Source organism: Struthio camelus, chromosome 2, assembly GCF_040807025.1.
Source record: "Struthio camelus isolate bStrCam1 chromosome 2, bStrCam1.hap1, whole genome shotgun sequence".
Classification (NCBI taxonomy): domain Eukaryota; kingdom Metazoa; phylum Chordata; class Aves; order Struthioniformes; family Struthionidae; genus Struthio; species Struthio camelus.
The window spans coordinates 55,397,180-55,418,076 of NC_090943.1; the positions used below are offsets into that span (position 1 = coordinate 55,397,180).

At 36.0% G+C, this 20,897-nt stretch overlaps 1 protein-coding gene across 5 annotated transcripts in view; it reads left to right on the forward strand.

The window, feature by feature from the left end:
- BBS9 (Bardet-Biedl syndrome 9) overlaps positions 1-20,897 on the forward strand; it is a 320,100-nt gene that overhangs the window by 19,009 nt on the left and 280,194 nt on the right. For all 5 annotated transcript variants that reach the window (XM_068935862.1, XM_009679691.2, XM_009679693.2 and 2 more), the window contains 3 exons: positions 11,520-11,694; positions 19,079-19,163; positions 20,668-20,851. In XM_068935862.1, the coding sequence (XP_068791963.1) occupies positions 11,520-11,694; positions 19,079-19,163; positions 20,668-20,851 (444 nt within the window). The remainder of the gene's footprint in view (positions 1-11,519; positions 11,695-19,078; positions 19,164-20,667; positions 20,852-20,897) is intronic.

Here is a 20,897-nt window from a genome sequence, read left to right on the forward strand (position 1 = left end):
TTAGAAATGCAGTATATATTATTACCCTGTCTAATAAATAGTTGGACGTGATGAATTTTCTCTTACTTCTTACTTCAAACCTTCTATGTACAGCTTTATTATTTACACATGTACTTTCTTATTAAATGTTCCAGCATTTCATGCTGATACATTGGTTTATATCAGATTCGTTAGTTGCCCTATAATTTTTCTTCTCCAGAGGAGTGTAGTTTTATTTTCTAACTATTCAATCTTTTTCAGCTTCTTAAAGGATCTTTCTGAAATGCCTCTGCATAGCTTTTTTTTTTTTTTTTTTGTTAAAGTGTTCTGTGAATATTCCCATTACAAAAAGAAAGTCTCCTTAAGTTATAGAAATTCGTTTGGAAGGTCACCAAACCTCAGCTGTGTTGCTCTTCCTAAAGATGTGAAACATATCTTGTACAGGTCCTGATGCTTTCTAGTAATTGTACTGTGAAAGTCTTTTGGGGTATCAGGAACGATTTGTACCAACAAATCTATTAGAAATTACTCTGCTAGGTCATTCAAGAAAGGTTTTCCTTACTTGGAGATTTTAGGTCAGCACAGAAAAAAGTGTAAAACAGAGAAAGAAGGAGGAGTTAAAAACCAATGAAAATATGGCAAGGTAGTTCTGTTTCACACTCATGAGGAGAATTGTAATTTTGCGTTATCCAGTTGGTGCTGATCGTGGGGTGTGCCTCCTTATGGTGACAACTTGTTTTAGACCTTGTTAAAAGTTAAATTTGTGGTTGATGGGAAAATTGTATAGCTGTACTTATGCTGGATAACAAGATTTTTAAACACATCCCCAAGTTACCAGAAATTCAAGAAGCTAAGAAAATTAACACTTTCAGTAGACTTTATTTTGTATGTATATAATTTTTGTGTAGGACGCCATGTTTTCCTTGGGTGGTAAGGCAGGTTATGCACAATGAGACTTGAATGTACATAAATCGTAGTTCCCGCTAAGCAGCAGAACGTCTGTCCACTGAAGATTTAAAGGCTGGCGCTATACAACGCTGCTATTTCCAGTAGCAAAGTTTTAAATTTTTAGGGAAAATCTGAAAATTCTGAGGGGTTTAAATAACCCCCAAAATAGGTTAGCAGACCAAAAAGAAAGAATTTGTTGAGCTATTGGATTCAAAATTTGTTTTTTAGAATTAATCTTCTGTAACTTGAGCGTACAGTGCTGTGCTTGTCTGCCTGTTCTATTGCTGCTTGTGTAAGGTCAGGTCAGATGAGAAGATCCATAACTGAAAGAAATAATGCTGCAACCTCTCAGTTCCCACTTTTTTATAACATGACTGAGTCTGATTGTTAATGGTGGTGCGTGGTTTAATGAATAGAAACAAATATGAATAACCCACAGAAATTGAGTAAGAGAGAAGGACTATGTCTATAGTGAGAAAGGAGGACAAGGAAGCATTGCAGCAGCTTGGCAAATTCGACATGAAAGTTTAGCTGTACAGAAATAAAATGTATTCAACTGCCCATTAATATGAAAATTGATTATGATGAAAATATGTATCATCTTGCTTACCTGTCAAAAGTAACTTACTGGCCAAAAATGACTTTGAAAATAATGTTTTACAATGTTAGTGGCAAAGTAATACAATCATGTGACTGTCTGCAGTGTGCTTTCAACAATCTTAAAATACAAGATAACAAATTGTTCCTGCTTGTTAAATCCGTGATGTATTTTCTCAGATTGCCGAAAAGGAAACTGGTAGTGGTAGTGGTTTTTTTTTTGGCTAGAGATGTAATTCACTGACTCATTTGACTGCAAAGTAAGAGCAGTCCTTTCCGTCTGTTGGTTATTACAGGCCTAGGTGTATACAGACAAATGATCTAAAAGTTAAAAGTAGCTGCATCTTGTGGGCAGTTTTTTGTGGATATTCAGTCAAGCTATTCATGTTTATAATTTTAACTAGATATTTAAAATATCTTAAAGAGGTATAGGAATTCCAACCAAGCTACTGTAAAATAAAAGAACAAAACTTATTTTTGCATTATAAGATTCAGACTTTTAAACTTCATTATAAAAGCATTTTAATTAGTTCTTTGGATATGATTTTGCTTACTGGGGATAGCATTCTTAAATATATTTTCAGCAATTCTCTTTCAAAATCAATTAGTAAACAATCAAAGAGTGCTTTGGGAAGTCCTTAGAAGTCCTGAAGTTTGCTACTTGAAGGGACAATAAAAATGGAGAAGTAGAGAAAAGACAGAGAATGTTGCTGGGTTTCATCAGTGTTGCCCTGTTATTCTGTTTGATTGTACGTGTATAGATCTGTCTCTTAGATGGAATTCTGAAGACAGTAGATTTAACATGTTATATTGACTTAAGATCCGACTGATAATTTTTGAAAGTGCTTAAAATATCATTGCGAAATAGGGTCTATGTTTAGGGTTTAATTTAGCTCAATGAAAGGTCTACTACTTATTTGTGATTTTCATTTAAAGATGTTGACTGTATGCGTTAAATAACTGTTCAGTCAAAAGCTGTTGATTTTAAGGGGCTAACTTCTGATAGTGTTTGTCTTTATTTTGTTTTTTATTTGTGGCAGATTTCTTAGTTCAGTGAGATGTTAAATAATGTATACATAATGTATGATATATAAAATATATGTATATAATCTCAGATGAGGGCCATTTGACATTAGAAGGGTTCACAGATTAGGATTTCTCCTGCCTCCTGTATAAAAATTCTCTTGGTTATTGATCAAATGAAAAAAAAAATTGCCTATAGTGTTAGTATTGCAACACCTTGCTGAATGCAGGGGCTTCAAACTAGATTTCTATGATTGCCTGGGCTTGGCAAATAGTTGTATCCACAAACTAAGGGGAGAGAAACTGAATTAAAGGGAAAGACAGACTTCCACTATCCTTCCATGAATCTTCATTATTCAGGCTATGCCTATTCTTGCATCCATTTTCCCGTGCACGGCTAATGTTCTTTTCAAGACCTGCTTTGTTATATTGTCTAGAATTAATCTGAGCTTCTGTTAGGTGTATTGAAAAAGGAACAACCCTTTGTGTGATACTGCTTTTGCAACTGCCTGAATGTTTGTTCTGAGACACGAACTTGCACTAAATAGTTACATTGTCCATTCTTGAATGCTTGAAAGATTCTTTGCCTAACAAGGGTTGTAGTAAGCAAATGAGAGTAACTAAAATCTGTTTGGCGGAGGACACTTTACCTCTCTTATGGTTGGTTATACAGTGCCAAATACAAGGTTTCTTTCAGTGGCAACTTTTCCATGTGCTGGATGTTGCATCTGTGATAATTCTGGATCTCAGTACTTCAGAGAGAGGCTCTGTCTTTTGTGCTCCGTTGAACTAAACTTTTTTTTTTTTTCTCCTCTAAGGATCTTTTCACCACCTCAAATCAGTGCGAGGTTTAAGGAGATAATTCCCAAATAGCACAATCTAATTCTATCATCTTGTTCTGTGGCTGGATCAAGAAGAAAGGAGTGTATTGCAGCCTCCAAAGGGCTGATTGTGTGAGTGAGGTCTGAGTTATCTGATTTGGCCTTTGGAGACCCCTTTTTAATACTTCAGCATTCCCTTTCCATCCAAATTCCTCTTCATGATTTACAGCAGGTAGAAATCTGCAAGAGATTAGGTAGAGAAAATACAATATGAGGGTTAAGAAGTACAAAAAGATCCATTTCTTAAGGTAGTTCTGCTAACTGCATACTTTACTATGTCTTAAGCAAGGAAATTTCTGATAGAGTGCGCTGTCGCAGAGCAAACATCTTTTATGTTGGGATTTGTGAAACTTTGAAGACAACGAACCTGCAATTTTACTGTAGTACCATAATATTTGGAAGGAATTAGAAACAGTTAAAACTGTAACATCAGTAGAGTAAGGATTTAGTCTTTCCCAAGTAGTTTCTTTTAAATTCCCAGCACCTTCTCTTATTTTTACTTCCTTCCTGTTGCAGTGATTTTTCACTTCCAGCAGAAGAATGCTCCACTCAACTGGAAAATATGTACTCTTGCATCGTTAGGTATGGGTATGTGCATTAGCACTGAATGATACAAGGTATTTTCACTTTTCCTCTTTCCCTGTACTCAGAGTATTGCACTGCCTTGGCAATGCTGTGAGACCCTCTGGCACTAGATAGAAGGACTTCAGTCTTGAACTTTGATCCCTCCTGTGGTAATGCAGTGAGCAGCCACCAGACCACCAAGCTCATCAATTCAGTGTTCTTTCTGAATGCACACTGACATGTGCTTCCTTCTTTGGCCTAAGACTTGCTTTTTACTAGGCTTACGTTGTTTTAAGAACTGCCCGACGTATTTTTTGAATGGTTTTTCCATTAGTCAGAAGCGATTCCTGAAGTGCTTTTCTCACAGTTGACCCAGATCTGTTTTGCTTCAGGAGCTACATTCAGCTGCAAGTTGAATTCTCGAAAGCAGCTTTGAACTGGAGGTGACTATTTCTTATGCTAGGAGAAATGTTGGGGGTAGATTTCAATGAGGAAGGAAAATAAAAACCTATTTGCTTGTGTCAAGTCAGGACAGTGACTTTTGTTCCCCTCTGTGGGAATGCAGTTTGTGTATACCTTTTCACTGGTGAATGCACTGTAGATTTAACTTTTCTTTTAAATGAAGAAAACATTTCCTATATATCCATTAAAGGAAAAAGCTCTTGGCATTTATAACAGACAGTCATAAACCTAATTTATCTTTTTTATTTCATTGACACTTCCTCCCGCACTAAGCTTTTAACTGAAGCTTTTAAATTACCATCGGTGGCAGTAAAGTTATCTGTGCTGACATCTCCCTAAACTTTTTGAAGCTTGTTCTACTTTCTGATTTATCCCATTTGATGCTGAAGTTTTTGTTTCATGATTTCAGCTGATGCTCAGGCCTTGTGATTACATAATGTACTTATTTTCATGAACATGATTTGGTGCCAGAGAGGAGGCTCAAACAGAGGGAAATCATTAACATGCAAAAACTCGAGCTCTAAAATAACTTTAATTAGAAGCTTATTTCAAAGAGCCACCACCTGCCTCTCATTTTGGCTTTACATTAGCTCTAAAAATACATTGCAGTTAAAAAAAAAAAAAAAAAAAAAAAAAAGTGACGTTAGTGTACTCATATCACGCTAGAATAATGAAACTACAAAACAACAGTAGCTGGACTTGTGCTTAAAAGTAACACTTGCTGGCTGAGGGACTTTCCTCTTGAGGCACAAGTTGCTGAAACTATGTAGAGTACACTAAGTGATTCCATCTGATCTGCAGAAAACACTATGGGTTACATTTTCACTTTATAAATATGTCACTGGCAAAGCCAACTGGCTGCAATGAGCTTTTTTGAAATGGACATTTCTGGCTGAGCTTTTGGAAGACGGCATTTCTTAAAGTGAAACATAAAAACCCTATTCACTAGTTACACATTCAAAACAAATGGCCAAAGAAAACAAGGAGACCCAAAAGAAGTTGGGAAATAAAACTTCATACACAATTTAATTTTCTTTAATTATGCTTTTACCTGCCATAGATTTGGTAATTGGAGTTTGATCCATTAATACTAGCTATTTAAAATAAACTATAAGTGAGTAAAAAACCCACAAATGAGATGAGCGAAGGGCTAGCTATATAAAGATGTGATGGCATCAAAGGCAATAAGAGTCATTACTGATTTAGTTTTCTTATGTCAGGTCTTACATGCCTGAAATACGTTAATTGCTTCAGAAAGTGGTTCAATAGTACAGTATGCACTGGAGATCATGGGAATGCTCTAAATAATCTGTCATATGTTATTTGACTTAAAGTCCCTCATTATTATTAAAACAGGAGATCTTTTAACAATGGTAATTGTATGTGTGCTTAGGGATTCATTTATGAATGCTAAGGGTAAATATTTCCATGTCTTACATGATGTAGAACTTCTTACATTTGTGAGAAAATGCTATAGTTCTGTTTCTATTGTCAGTCATTTTCATGCTGTAACAGAATTGGTATTCATAAGTTTGATACCTCATAATATACACGAGAGCAAAAACTATTAATGCTTGTTATTTAACACCTCAGCATTTCTAATGGCCTTTAATTTTTAACTGTTATTGGAATTGTAATAGGTCTACTAAATTATCACTGCTGCATATCAATTATATCTGCTGTAATACATTGGGTTCTTAAGCTTCATCAGAAGAATAGAAATTAACAATTAAATTGTATATGTTAGCCAAGCTGCTTAAACCTGAAGATTGTAGTCAGAAGCTGTCAAAAGGATACCATTTCCACACTACCATGAATATATCCAGAAATACTTGATATTGAGTGCAAAGTATTAAGAAATGTATTATTCAAGATTTCTGTACTAGTAAAGGCATTCACATTGTGATGAAATGTCTTTTACACTTTTCATCTTAAATCAAGCAATATTTATAATTTTTTTTAAACAGTAGAATAGCAGTATGGCAAAAACTTAGATGAATGATTTTTTTTTCATGATTTTTGAAAAAATTTATGCACAGTATTCTTATGTTTTACAGCATTTTGGGGAGGGTTGTGGCAATATCTTTGTCTTTCTGATGTAGAAAAGATGAAAGATAGGAGTTCTTGAGAAACAAAATACAAATGCATCCTATTGTGTCTTTTAAAACACGTAAATATGGTTTCTGTTTTGAAGTTGATATCTTTTATCTCAGATTTCAGGTAGCTGGGAGATTCCTTGAAGCTAGACACTGGAAGTTAAGGCAATGGAAGTAGGGCAGATTTAGCCTGACACTTCTGTAGTATATGGCATGGTGATGGTAAATTAATTCAAAGGAAACTGTAGAACAGAAATTGAAGACTTCATCTTTATACCCAGACTTACTGGATTGTACTCTTGATAAAGTTGTAACATAGAAGTGAAACTCAACAGTTAGTCGATGTAAAGTGTTGAGGGGGGTTTTCAGTATGCCTTTGACTGTTGAATTCTAACATATGTAATTCCCTAATGGTATTTTGGAGAGACAGCCTGCTACACTTTTGAGATAACAGAAGCAGAATAACCACGGATCACATGGACATCTGGATTATGAAGCAGTATGTTCTTGCAAGGCAAATAATAAATGCCAGTAGTGATTTCTGGCAACCAATAACTATATTTTAAGACATGCATACCTAAAAGATTGTTGTGCCAGCCAGTGGGCTAGTACTTTTTATGAGAGTTTTCAGCGTTTGTGCAAATTTCTCAGAGAATTTTTGCTTACTAGTTAACGTAGTTTTACACAGTTATCTTCAGGTAACTTTCTTGCTTTTTCTAGACTCTATCAGCAGGCTGTTGGTACTGTCAGCAGTTGCTGGAAGCGGAAGCTGGGTATCATTAACCTATCGATAGCATACCAGCACAGAGCATCCTATGTTCTTTTCTAATGGTTTCTGTTGTTTGCTGATCAGAACATACATGATGAGATTAAATCCTGTGAAATTGCACAAACTAGAGGAACAGATATCTACCACAGAGCTTTGGAGTAGTTCAGGGACAAGAAAGATAGAAGCTTCTTTGAATGATTTTTAATCTCTCAATGGCTCAGCTGCTAAGCTTTCGTGGAGTTATTTATGTAGGATAATGATTTACTCATTTGAAGAAAAAAATCTCAAAGTCAGGATGTCATCCTACTATCAGCTGACAGCTGCCGGCTGAGCCCTTGAGCACAGGGAGCTGGAGGCCCAGGGAGAAGTGAGTAGGACTGACCCTTCCAGCATTGTCAAAATTTGAGATTGGCTTAGCCTATTTGTCTAGCCACAGCCTTTGTGAGCTTCAGATGACACTCTCTGAACTTGTACAGTTGCTACAACTGTTAGGAATTTAATACATTATTTTTCTTTTTTTTATTTACACTAACAGTAGTTGAGATTGTCAGCTGTTAAAATGATGAAAAGCAGGACATTAAAAAATTTTGGGCTTAATATTAAATAACTTTCAATTTCACACATGCATGTTTATTTTTTTAATTGAACTATATATAAGGCACTTAGAGATGATTTTCACTGACTAATTTCTGAATCGTATGTTGGTAAAATCATTGCAATGTTCTTGGCTAAGACTTCAGAGGCTTAGTATAAGCAGCAAGCCAAATGTTAATCCTGACTATGATCAGTAGATGCTTTAGCCTCTTGAACACCACATACTTCAGCTATAGAATGTGAGCTATAAGTTATGAATAAATCAAACAATGCTGGAACCTTCGTGCCATGTAAATAGTACTTAAGAGGTTAAATGACACTTAAAAGATCTTTAGTAAAGCTACTTTGTACAAATTTGAGAGGAAACTTGTTAGTTATCCACATGGAAGAGGTATGTGTACATATGCTTATCTAATGTGTTTGTATAATGTGGAATATGTTTCTAATTTTCTAAACAATAAAATCTAAGATTGAACAGAAGCCATAGGCCCTGCTTTATAATTTAAAAAGTCTGTGTAGAAAACTCAAGGAAAATCATAACTCTAAAACTGTCTATCTGTTTAGAAAATGTTTTTAGGGATCTATGTCAAAGCCGTAATTCTTTTAAAATTGTTGATTTTAGTCACAGGAAACATTTGTTCATTGACTTTATGCTGTTAACAGAGGTAAAGAGTTTCCATTTCCTAGAAGGATGTATGACTTCAGTCTGCACATAGAAGAGGAAAAAATTTAAAAGTACTGCTATTTGGAAACTTCAAACTTCAAAACATTACAGATTAAATTTTGAGACTTAATCGTCAAATTGAAGTTGCTCGTGGCAAATCACCAATAGCTTAAAGAGCTGTGGTAAAATGATATATTTAAACTTTCTCACTTGCAGTAGTAAAGAAAACCAAAGATGCCCTGATTTACTGACTTCAGTAGCTGGCAAAATCTTAATCTGAGAGCTATTGAACAGTACTCTAATGGCTTTCCTATCGAATTGCTTTTGTACAAAGCGTTGGTTGACCAGTACGGATTCTAGCATGATTCAACTTAGGAAGATTAGTTTTCGTTGTTTTCTCGGCTAAGTTTTTATTCAAAGCTTTATTCGAAGTTTTCTCAGTTGTTTTTTTTTTTTATTCAAAGCCGCCAACTATTCTTGATTAATGGAGTACTTTATTAAATTTCATGTTTAGTGTGGTCAATAGGATTTTTCTCATGTTGAAGGAAATTCTTTTCTATACCTTAATTTATGGATTTATTGAATGAAAGTGCTCTTTCTCCTTTATTAAAGAAAGATTTTAAGTGTTTGATAGCAGCAGTTAGTAACATTATCCTTCAAAATATATGCTTTAGGAGGTTTAAGAGACAAAATAACAAAAAGTTATTAGATAAGGATGACCTTTAATTTTCTGATTTTCAGAAAATTCTCTACAGAACTAAGGCAGGAGACAGGTGGTGTGATTGTTGTTGAAATGCCCACAAGATCACTCGTGAAATGACACTGTTGTTTTATTGGTCAACATATATAATCATTGGTCTGAAGGACTAAAGTATTCCACAGGGCTACAAAGATGATTAGAGGACTGGAGCACCTCTCCTGTGAAGAAAGACTGCAAGAGCTGGGCCTGTTCAGCCTGGAGAAGAGAAGACTGAGAGGCGATCTCATCAACGTGTACAAGTATCTGAAGGGGGAGTGTCAAGAGGATGAGGCCAGCCTCTTCTCCGTGGTGCCCAGCAACAGGACAAGAGGCAATGGGCACAAACTGAAACACAGCAAGTTCCATGAGAACATGAGGAAAAACTTCTTGACTGTAAGGGTGACAGAGCACTGGATCAGGTTGCCCAGAGAGGTAGTGGAGTCTCCTTCGCTGGAGATATTCAAAACCCGTCTGGATGCGATCCTGGGCAGTATGCTCTAGGTGACCCTGCTTGAGCAGGGAGGTTGGACTAGCTGATCTCCAGAGGTCCCTTCCAATCTAAATGATTCTGTGATTCTGTGATTCTAATTTTTTCACTAGAGAAATTGAGAGATTGAATTTAGCCAAGTGAGCAACAGAAATTACATTTTCAAATATCCATCTCACCAAGTAGCTGATACTTGCAGCAGGGTTTATAGGACATACAATGGACAATACAGAGACTGGAAGGAAGAATGGGAGAACTTGATGCTTTTTAGAAAATGGGACAATCTCAGCAGGGGAAGAGGTGCCAGTGGAAAGGATTCAGGCACTTTACCGTCCTTTCATCTTACACAAGCCTGCTGCTTGCATTAGAATTCTATGTTTTTACCCTGAGCCAAATCTTTATCCAATGTTCTAGTCACAAGGACAAGTAATGTAATGTGCTGTATGACCTATCACACTATTATTTATTTTAATTGGTGCTGGTACTTAGAATTTCTATGAAGAATCACAATAGATGTGTGCAACTTTTTCCACTGTATTTCACCTTTGTGCTTTTTCAGATATTGAATGTCATCTCTTTGACCTTTTTGTAACCCTGCTTATTGAAGTGTGAGCGAGGTTTTTTTTAGTTCATTTTTGTTTTGTCTTTTCCTATGTCAGAAGATAATTTTTAGGGGACTGGGAATGGCAACTGAGTAAATAGAGAATTTGTCTTAATCCTTCATGGATCTACTATAATTCCTGAGGTATAATAGAGTTGTGTTAAATTACAAATAATGCTATGCTATTTTTGCAAAATAGGGTCTTATATTTGAATTTAGAAGCAGTACTTTCATCAACTTCAGAACGTGTGTGAGTCTCACTGTTGCAGCTGTCCTTTTATAAATATATGCAAAAGATTGTTTATATTTGAATTATTACCATCGCATATGAAATGTACAACCCACGATCAGTTCCTGACCTCTGAAGACTTCAAAATGAACCTTTGAATTTAGATTGATGTAGCCGTGTCTTGAAGCTGTTGAATCGTGGAATTGCAGGGCTGTAAAAGACTTGAAGTCATTTATTCCAAGCTCTTTTTTTTTTTTTAATTTCAATTTTTAGTAGTATTGGTAACAAATCAAACAGGCCTGTTCTATTTTCATCTTTCCTTGAAGATATAAAATGTGAGTGCCAAGTGAGGAAAACATTATCATTGTGTTATTTTCCACAATAGTGCATGTTTCTATGTTTATCAATACAATGAATAGTATATATTTCTGTGTATTTTTGTTATATTATTTGCCTACGCTTGCAAATGTGGAATAGATTATTTCTAAATTAAAGTTGTTATGACTGCTTTTAAGGTATAGAACTGTTTAAGAAATAGAACAATTTTGCTTTTACAGAAGTATTCAAACATTTCTTTAAATTGAAATTTTAAGAGTTATATCTTTGGGAATTTTAGTTTGAAATGAGGTAATCTTACTTTCTTTTTACTATTAATATACTGGGGATGCTATTAAAAAAAATCCAGCTGTCTAGTTTTGTTCTTTTTAATAAATAAGCTTTTTATTAAGATTGGAATGTTTAGGGTTCTTTCCCATAGTAAACACTTGCATAAATTGAAATTAATCTTATTTTTCTAAGGATTACTTATGAGCACTATTTATTTTTTGACAATAATTTTAAGATTAAAACTATAGAATTAATATTGCTTTGTTTCCTTTGTATTTAGGTCGAGATTTGATATGTATACAGTCCATGGATGGGATGCTCATGTTATTTGAGCAGGAAAGCTATGCTTTTGGCCGATTTTTACCTGGTTTTCTTCTGCCTGGTCCTTTAACTTACAGTTCTCGGACAGATTCTTTCATTACGGTGTCTTCCTGTCGACAGGTTGAGAGTTACAAGTATGTGTTTCTGTTAAGTAACTACTGCGTATTTTGGTGATGTCATGTAGTAGGTAACCAAATGTAATAGAAAGTAATCATGTCTAATTTTTATTGCCTTTACTAATGTTGTATCCTAAAGCAGGTGATAAGTCATTACAGGAAAGATGAAAAAAAAAATAGTATGTTATATGTTGAATGTGATTAATATCTGTGTGCAGCTGCAGAAGAAAGCATACTGTGTGTCCCGATTTTATGGTCATATTTAAATAATACAAAAATCTTGAACATTTGTAAGCTTATTAACTAATCAAAAGCACATCATGTTGTCCTGCAAGTGCCAAACTTTTCCACACTTCAGTGGAGTTCAGTTTTATGTGTGTTTTCGGTTTTGTCTGCATTAGACTGCTCAAGCAAGGAGATATTCCTTCCAGTTGTTTCAACAGGATTTTTATTCTGATGCAAATAGATTTTAGCTTGATGAATCTGTTCAGTTTTCAGGAGAATTTTGAAGCAGGTTAAAAGTCACTGACAGTGCTTTGGCTTTTATGATCGTAGGATCTTCTTCAAGCAGTGAGAGTTGGTGAGGAGAGATGAAATTCCCCTGATGAAGTGAGGGAGGAGGCTTGCTAACCTAGTTGAGTGCTGTGCTGAGGGTTAAGCACTAAATCCTAGTGGTAAATGACTGAATAGGGGACAAGGGTCAAGTGCACACAGGGGATGTTGTCATACTCCCTTAGAGGAAGTGGAATGACTAGGGGCCCATCTGAAGGTGTTCACAAACAACTACAGCCTGGGCAACAAAGAGGAAGTCTGTGTGCAGTTGCAGAGCTATGACATCATTGCAGTTACAGGGATGCAGTGGGGTAGCTTGCATGCCTAAAATGGTGCAGCTAATGGATGCAGGCTCTTTAAGAAAAGAAAGACAAGGGGATTTGTGCTCACCAGAGAGGCAGCTTGAATGCATGGGGCTCTGTTATGGAACAGATGACCAACCTGTTGAGAGGACATAGGTCACAATCAGATAGATGCACAATGAAAGGGATGTTGTGGTGTGGTGTGAAGCCTTCTTTAAACAAGTAGAAATCTTTCAGTTGCGGACACTTGGTCTCATGGAGGACTAATATCTGCTGGGAGGACCACACAATGGACTCAAGCAATCTAGAAGATTTCTGGAGTGCATCAGGGAAAATTTTTTTGATGCAAGTGCTAGACAGGCTGGCTAGCAAAGATGCTTTGCTGAACCCAGAGCTTGCGAATAAGAAAGAACTGCTTGCAGATGCAGTAGTCAATAGCTGCAGTGCCCATTATGTGGTATAGATTAAGATCCTGAGGGAGGCGAAGATGATCAGCAGACTAAAGATTGTAGATTTCAGGAGAACAGACTTGAGCTAGTTCGAGGAAGGAGTAGGCCGGATCCTGCGAGAGGCTGCCTTGAAGAACAAAAGGGCTCAGGAGAGCTGGTGGGTCTTCATGGACAACCTTATTAAGGCCCAGGAACAATCTATCTCAATGTGCAAGAAAATGAGAAGGAATAGCAGAAGGCAACTTGATTGAATAGGCAGCTCCTGAGTTCAAATGGAGAAACGAAGTTTACGGGAGGTGGCAGCTAAGATGGACTACCAAGGGGGCGTATAGTAGGGCATGTGGACATGCAGGGGATGGGATTGGAAAGATATTAGATTGGTTAAAGTTTCTGCTGGTAGGGGATGTGAAGGACAAGAAGGACCTTCCATACATACCTCACCCATAAAAGGAAGATCAAGGAAATTGACCCACTGCTGAATGGATTAGGCAACTTTTTGACAAGGGTGTGGAAAAGAGCAAGGTACTCAACATAGTCTGCCTCATGTTTTCTCCATTAAAAATGTCATGGTTTGCTCTCAGACCTTTTGAGTCTCCGTGCCTAGCAGTAAATTTTGGAGGGCGAAGGAACTACCCACGCTAAAAGAGAATTAAGAACTATAAGATGGAACACAAAGTGGCAGAACTGTTAGAGTAATGGTCAGCAGCTTGAATTGTCTCCAAGTCTGTTTAAGACTGAAGTAGATATTTTAATATTCTTAGAAGTGCAACAAGCAAATATGAATCCCAGAAGTCCTTATTTTCAGTTCAATATTTATTTTTTAGTAATAGCTTAGTAGAGTTTGCCTCACAACTGACAGATCATCTTTGTGAATTGTTATTTTAGGCAGCTGTCAATGAATCAAGTAGGCAGAGACCTTGCAAAATGTAAAAACGATCAGAGCTAAGCAGAGCGCAGAGCTGGATTGAGCAATCTATATACAATTTCACCAGTGCTGAGTACAGGGGAAGGATCACCTTCCATGACCTCCTGGCAGTGCTCTGCCTAATGCAGCCCAAAATGCTGTTGGCCTTCCTTGCCATGAGAGTGCACTGCTGGCTCGTAGTCAACTTGTTCACCAGAACCCGCGATCTTTTTCTGTAGAGCTGCTTTCCAGCTGGTTGTCCCCCAGCTGACCAGCCTTCTGCCTGGCGTTTTTCCTGCTCAGCTGCAGGACTTTGCACTTGCCTTTGTCGAACTTCATAAAGTTCCTCTCAGCCTGTTTCTGCAGTCTGTGGAGGTCTCTCAATAGCAGCACAGCCATCTGGTGTATCAGCCACTGTTCCTGGTTTTCTGTTGTCTGCAGACTTCCTGAGAGTTCACACTGTCCCATCATCTAGGTCATTAATGAAGATATTAAACAGTCTGGGATCCAACATCAAACCCTGGGATACACCACTAGTGACAGGCCTCCAGCTGGACTTTGTGCCTCTGATCAGTCGTCAGCCTGGCTGTTCAACCACTTTTCAGTCCACCTCACTGTCCACTTAACAAGCCTGTACTTCATCAGCTTGTCCATGAAGATGATATTGGAGTCAAAAGCCTTACTGAAGTTGAGATAAGCAACATCCACTGCTCTCTCCTGTCCACCTAGCCAGTCATCTCATTGTTGAAGGCTATCGGTTTGGTTAAGCATGGTGTTCCCTTTGTAAATCCATGCTGTCACCTTCTTGTCCTTGATATGTTTGGAAATGGTTTACAGAAGGATTTGCTCCACCACCTTCCCAGGGATCAAGGTGAGGCTGATTGGCTTGTAGTTCCCTGGATTCTTCCTTCCTCCCTTCTTGAAGTTGGGAATGATGTTTGCTTTCTTCCAGTTCTCGGGGACCTCTCCCAATTGTTGTGATCTTTCAAACATAATTAAGAGTGGCTTTGCAATGACTTTGGCTAGCTTCCTCAGCACTCACGGGTTTTGCATCCCATCAGGACCCATGGACTTGTGTTTCAGGATGTTGAAGTCAGTTGAAAACAATGCATAACCTGGACCTGTTCTCAAGTAATTAGAGCATGCTTGAGTGTTATATTTGAACATTGTTGTAGACATGAGGTCTATTTGTTTATTTATTTCAAATATGATGAGAAGACTTAGAAACAATGACACTTATCATTGGGAAACATTAGTGCTTTTACAGGCTGATTCAGAACTGACCAGTTAGGTAAGACCTCATGCTAGGCTTTTTGTGTTTTTATTTTATTACTATTATTATTATTTTTGAGAGATGTATTATCTCAAGATTGAGTGCTAGGATGCTGTTAGTCAGGTGCATTAGGTCTTTGTAGTGAAATCCAGCTGATAATCCCAAATCAATATTTTGGTATTTTCAAAGGTAAATACCTTAGAATTTCCAAAACTGGCAACAAAGCTTTTCCTGTCTGTTTTGAGATTTTTTTTTTGCCCCTTTTTCCAGCTGAGACACTACTTGACCTACTTATTTTCCTGCTTGTAAAGCTCTTTTCTTTTGTTTAAAGCTTGACTTTGTTATTTTGCTGAGGATACATGAGATTCTCATGCTCCAGTTTGTAAATGGGCTTGGAATATATCCACTTCAAATGTCTAATGATCTACCTTCTTGCCTTTTTTGGTCCTACAGTAGGACAAAAAGGTGACTAGCCATTATCTGTTTGCCTGAAAGTGTGGTCAGATAAAATGAAATTGTATTTTTATCATTAGCTTGGAGTCATATTTGCTGTTTGGGCTCATGGGGTCTTTTGAGGCTATGATGGTAAATATTTTCAGTTCACTTTTTCTTTGGGAACATCTTCTACCTTAAAACAACTGCTAAAGCTGGTAACTCCTCTCTTTGCAGTTAAGCAGTGGAGAACTTGGGGAGCGCTTAATACACTGAGCTGAGGTTTTTGTCTTCCTAAAATGAGTCTTTCAACCTGTCGTCTTTCTTTCCCCCCAGTCTCCACAGAGTCCTCTACTTGATCTCCAACATCCCTTGAAGCTGCAGAAACTTCACCTTCACAGTCTTGCATGACTTTTGGTTTTAGATTAACTGAAACACTCCACTGAGCAGCAGATACTACTAAATAAGTGAATAAATTTATGTTGGAACCAAAAGTACTGCTACGCTTCTTTCTTAGATGTCTCTCTGAAAGAATGATAAAATGAATCTGGGAAAAGAGTTTTATCCTTTTTTTGTGAATGAGTTTGAGTGCAATTGTTGCTGCTGCTCTTCTGGACGTAAGTTATTTTACTCCTAGTATTTAGGAGTGGCCACGTAATATGCCAAACCTGCTATCCATGATATTTTTTCCTTTAATTTTTTTATACTGACTACAGTTATGAATTAGGGTTATGAATAATCTACTGTCTTCAAGTCATTACTTCAGTGACACAGATCTAAACATGCTTTCTGCAGTGAGACTTGGTCTCGATCACAGTAGTGACATAATCTAAAGCGTTTAAAGGATCATTCTAGTGGTTTTTGTAGAGGGGAATTAATATTTTCGAAACATGTAGTGTCCCTGGAAATTTAGGGAATCATCCTGTCTGTCAACTTTATTTTCTGTCAGAGCTAAAATGGCAAGTATTCTTTTATCATAAAGGCTCTTAGTCATGATGTATTTTGGGCTTGACAGGGTATGTGGAAATAATTATCAAAGAAATCAAGAATGCCACTCCTTTGCATATTATGCCCTCAAGAATCTAATCTAGTGAATGTTAACCTAACACAATGCTTGATCATAATATGTATTAGCTTGTTCTGTCACCTGGATTTCTCACTCAGTACTCTGTTTGTTATACTCCTTAAGCTTAATAAGAAACTTTTAGCGCTTGGATATTGTGTCAGCAGATTGTAAACATGTATTATTTTATTAACAGGGAAAAAGGTATGTGGTGTACGTAAAAGTAATTTGTATAAATAGAAAATTCATATTTTTCTGCCTTCTGAGAGAAATTAGAATAGAATTCAATTAATATTGATACTGATAGTGAATACAAAGAAATATTTTCCATTTAAAATGGACATCTGACTTGTTCTCGTCATGTTTAAAGATTCATGACTTACTGTTTTAACACGTTTGGCTAAAATTTTCTCTCAATCTGTAAATGATTTACGAACATGCTGTCTTTATTGTAGATATGTGTTTTAAAGGTATTCTTCATTTGGATCCTGCTTATTCGTCTTTACTACTATCATGTCTTAAGACACTGTGGTACTAATCTCCAGTATGGCTCTAAACTATTAGGACTTTAGCACAGAGTTGAGTAATTCTTCCAAAGTGAAGAAAATAGACATAGTAAGGAGAGAAAAGTTTGGTTTTTTTTATATTAAACAGATTTTTTTTTCTCATTTTGATAAGCTACTAATGTAGCAGTCCTACCTAGTATTTTAGCAGAACAAGTTGACGAAATAGAAATTATCCATCTTCCTGTTGCTCATACAGAGCATTGCTTTCAGTTTGAAAGCGATAGCTGCTGTTTTAATTCAGAATTCTTTCACGATCTGAAACCAAAACTCCTTTCATATTTAAATGATTATTTATATGATTAATTTTATATCAATGATTATATTCGATGTGATAGCTGGATTGAAAGTTTGTCTATTGGTCATCTGTAGTTTGAGGCTTTTTGTGATGGAGTACTTGTATTCAGTTAGGTGGTACTTAGACATCAGTTCATATTGCTGCTCAGTGGGATTTTAGTTTGGAAACTGTGCATCAGCCCATGGTTATATCATGAAAGGATTAGGTGCTAGCTTACATTTCTTACCCAAATTCCTGATATCACCAAAATATGATGAAAAGAAATTTTTCTTGCATCGGAATCTGAAACGTCTTTTATGAATTCTCTTTTAAATTAGAAAAGGCAAGTGAATCGGTTTGTGTAGGAAGATATTAAAAAGACACAATCATTTCATACTCATAGAAGCAATTTATTTAGTGTTTTTAACTAGGCCATGCCTATACTACTTCACCTATACTACTTACTGCAAGTGCATAGTTTATTGTATCTTCTATAAGTAAAATAATACTAGAAGCTAAGTAAACAAAACCCATCGGTAGCCAGTACCACAGTATGTACATCTGAGATATAAGGGTTGCTATGTCATCCTTTTAAATACATAACTTTGATGATATACAAAAAATATGTTATTTTAAATTTAAAATTACCGCAGACTTGGGGAGATTTGGAACATTCAGAATTTTGTTGTTTTGAGCTTAGGAGCTGAGGGTACTCCATGACTCCCAAGACTGAATTCTATCTTTTAGATAAAAAAAAGATTTTTGATTGATACATTCTCTGTGTCTGTGGTGGGGTGTTTTTGTTTTGTTTTGTTTTTAGCTTTGTGAGAGAGTTTGATATTTTACAGATTATCACCTAATGTAACTTCATTGGAAGCAGGTTAGTTCAGTAAGATATACCAGAGCAAATTCAGGAAAGAAATGAGAGTCACAGATGGCATCTTTCATTCTAACATCTCCATTGCCAACTTTTACTTAGTATGCTAGGCTGACAGTTGCAAAGTAAAAACACAGCAACTTTTTGCATGTTTTCCAAAGAAATTTGAGACAGATGTGCTACGTACCAGTGCCAATTTTCAGTTACCTCTTGGATTAGAACCATTTAGTCTACTTAATGGACATATTTGAGATTGTAACTGTTATACAAAACAGATTATATTTTGGGGTAGTTTAGATTTTTTTTTTTTTTAAATTTAAAGCTGATTGCAAGCAAAAAAAAAAGGTTTACAATTTTGTCATTGTCCTAATTTCATACTTTGAAAATATATTGATATTTTGACTCTCTCATTTGTAGCCTGTATTTCTATCCTTTAATATATTGTTAATATATGCAAATATTAATATATGCATTTTTTAGAAAAGCATCAGATAAAAATGCAGATGGATATGTATGTTTTAGATTCTGCCTTTGCATTTAACTCTTACTGGACAGTGATATTCATTTTAAAATCTTTGCTGTTAATAGATGCATCTTCTAATATATGCATACTTATAGTTTGATAATTATATGTTACTTTTTTACGTAATGTAAAAGGTATTAATTACAAAGATATTTGCTATTTTTTCCTTTTTAATTTTCTGTAACAGATACCAAGTGCTGGCATTTGCAACAGATGCTGATGAAAGACAAGAAACAGAACAGCAAAAACTTAGTTCTGGAAAAAGACTTGTGGTAAAACCTGTTTATTTTACATAACCTGTATGGTACATATTAAAAAGACTGCATACTAAGTAACAAATGGAAAAATTGTCTGCTGACAAAGGACCTGATCCAACTTCCATTAAAGGCAGTGGAAAGACTACAGTAGATTTTTATTAGGATTTCTTTGGGCTCAAATTGTTTAAGGTTGAGCCTTAAAATTCCCTGTTTTTCTAAGAAAAAAGAAAATTATGTTCTGAAATAGGCTATTTCTAAGCTAGTCTTAGTAGTACAGAATCTAAACTGTAGCAAAATAGGTATACCTGAAATATTGCTCATGTCTTTTAATGGGACATTCTATTTGTGACCGAGTATTGACTTTACAAAATAAACTTCAGTGCACTTGGGGCATCCTTTGTTTTTTTTACTAGAAAACTCTGCACTGAAAAAGATATTTCCCTAAATAGCCAGGACGTGCAAAATCCTGGGCTCTTTTTTTCATTTTTCTTTTTTTTTGTGTCAAAAAGTTATAAAATAATGGTCTTCAAAAATGCTCTGTGACTAAAATTGTTTAATAATTGATCTGCATTCTTTTAAGAGGAGGGGAATTTCCATCTCCGTAGTTTTGCCTTAGAATTGCTTGTCTGCTGAATATAGTGCATAACATGTTAAGCTCAGCTTATTTCAGCTGTGACAGTACAATATATGGATAGGGTTCGCCTTACAGTGGTTCAGCCATGAAGACAGTCGAACTTCAATATTTGCTGATGTTAGAAATCCTGAATTTCTGTTCAGTCAGCTTGGCAGTAGTCAAAAACAATTTTTTGAAGGTCTGAATTAGTTTAGCTGAAATTTTTCAGAGGAAGCTGAAATAACAACCTGATGTGTATCAGTAAGCAGCGGTATTGTTTAAAGGTGTAAGGATATAGGCAAGGCAAAACTTGCAAGTATTTATTTATTCTACCACCGTATGTAGTTGACAAGTGGACAAGCTTTCATGCATGTGACCATTCTTCAGACTGAAGGTGTACATTAGTGACTGCAAGCATGAATGTTGGCTTGTGCACCTGAAATTTAGTCTACTTTTTCCAATTACATATATTGGTAGAATTACGTATATTGGTAGAATAAGTTCTGCTTACTAGCCCTTCCCTTCATATCAGAGGACACATGCAGAGGCAAATTTAAATAATTTTGTTATTGTGTACTTGAATTTAATATTCAGACTATAAAGCATTTTTCGTTTTGAAGTTTAGTTTAATATGCTTGTAAAACGAAGCATAGCCATCGATTCATGACAGTTTCAAAAAGTGTTTGGGTGTTATTTCTGCTGTTTTCCTCACAATGAGGAAAATCACGACAACCTTCAAAGTAAGTAAATGGATAGCTAGAATATTTTCTCCTTCCAAAAAGACCTTGATTTTGCTTTTCTATCTATATTACTGGTATTCATGTAATTTTAATTCTGAACTTTCTCCGTATTTTATTTAATACGCAAATGCCAGTTGATCTCTGGAACATGTTTTTTCTTTTCAAGGTGGATTGGGTTTTAAACATTGGAGAGCAAGCACTGGATATACGCGTTGTCTCCTTTAATCAGGCAGTTTCTTCTGTTTTTGTGCTTGGTGAGAGAAATTTCTTTTGCCTTAAGGATAATGGGCAAATTCGGTTCATGAAAAAGCTTGACTGCAGTCCAAGTTGCTTCCTTCCTTATTGCTCAGGTTTGTAAAAGGAAAATTCAACCTAAAAGCTTTAGTTTAGTTATTT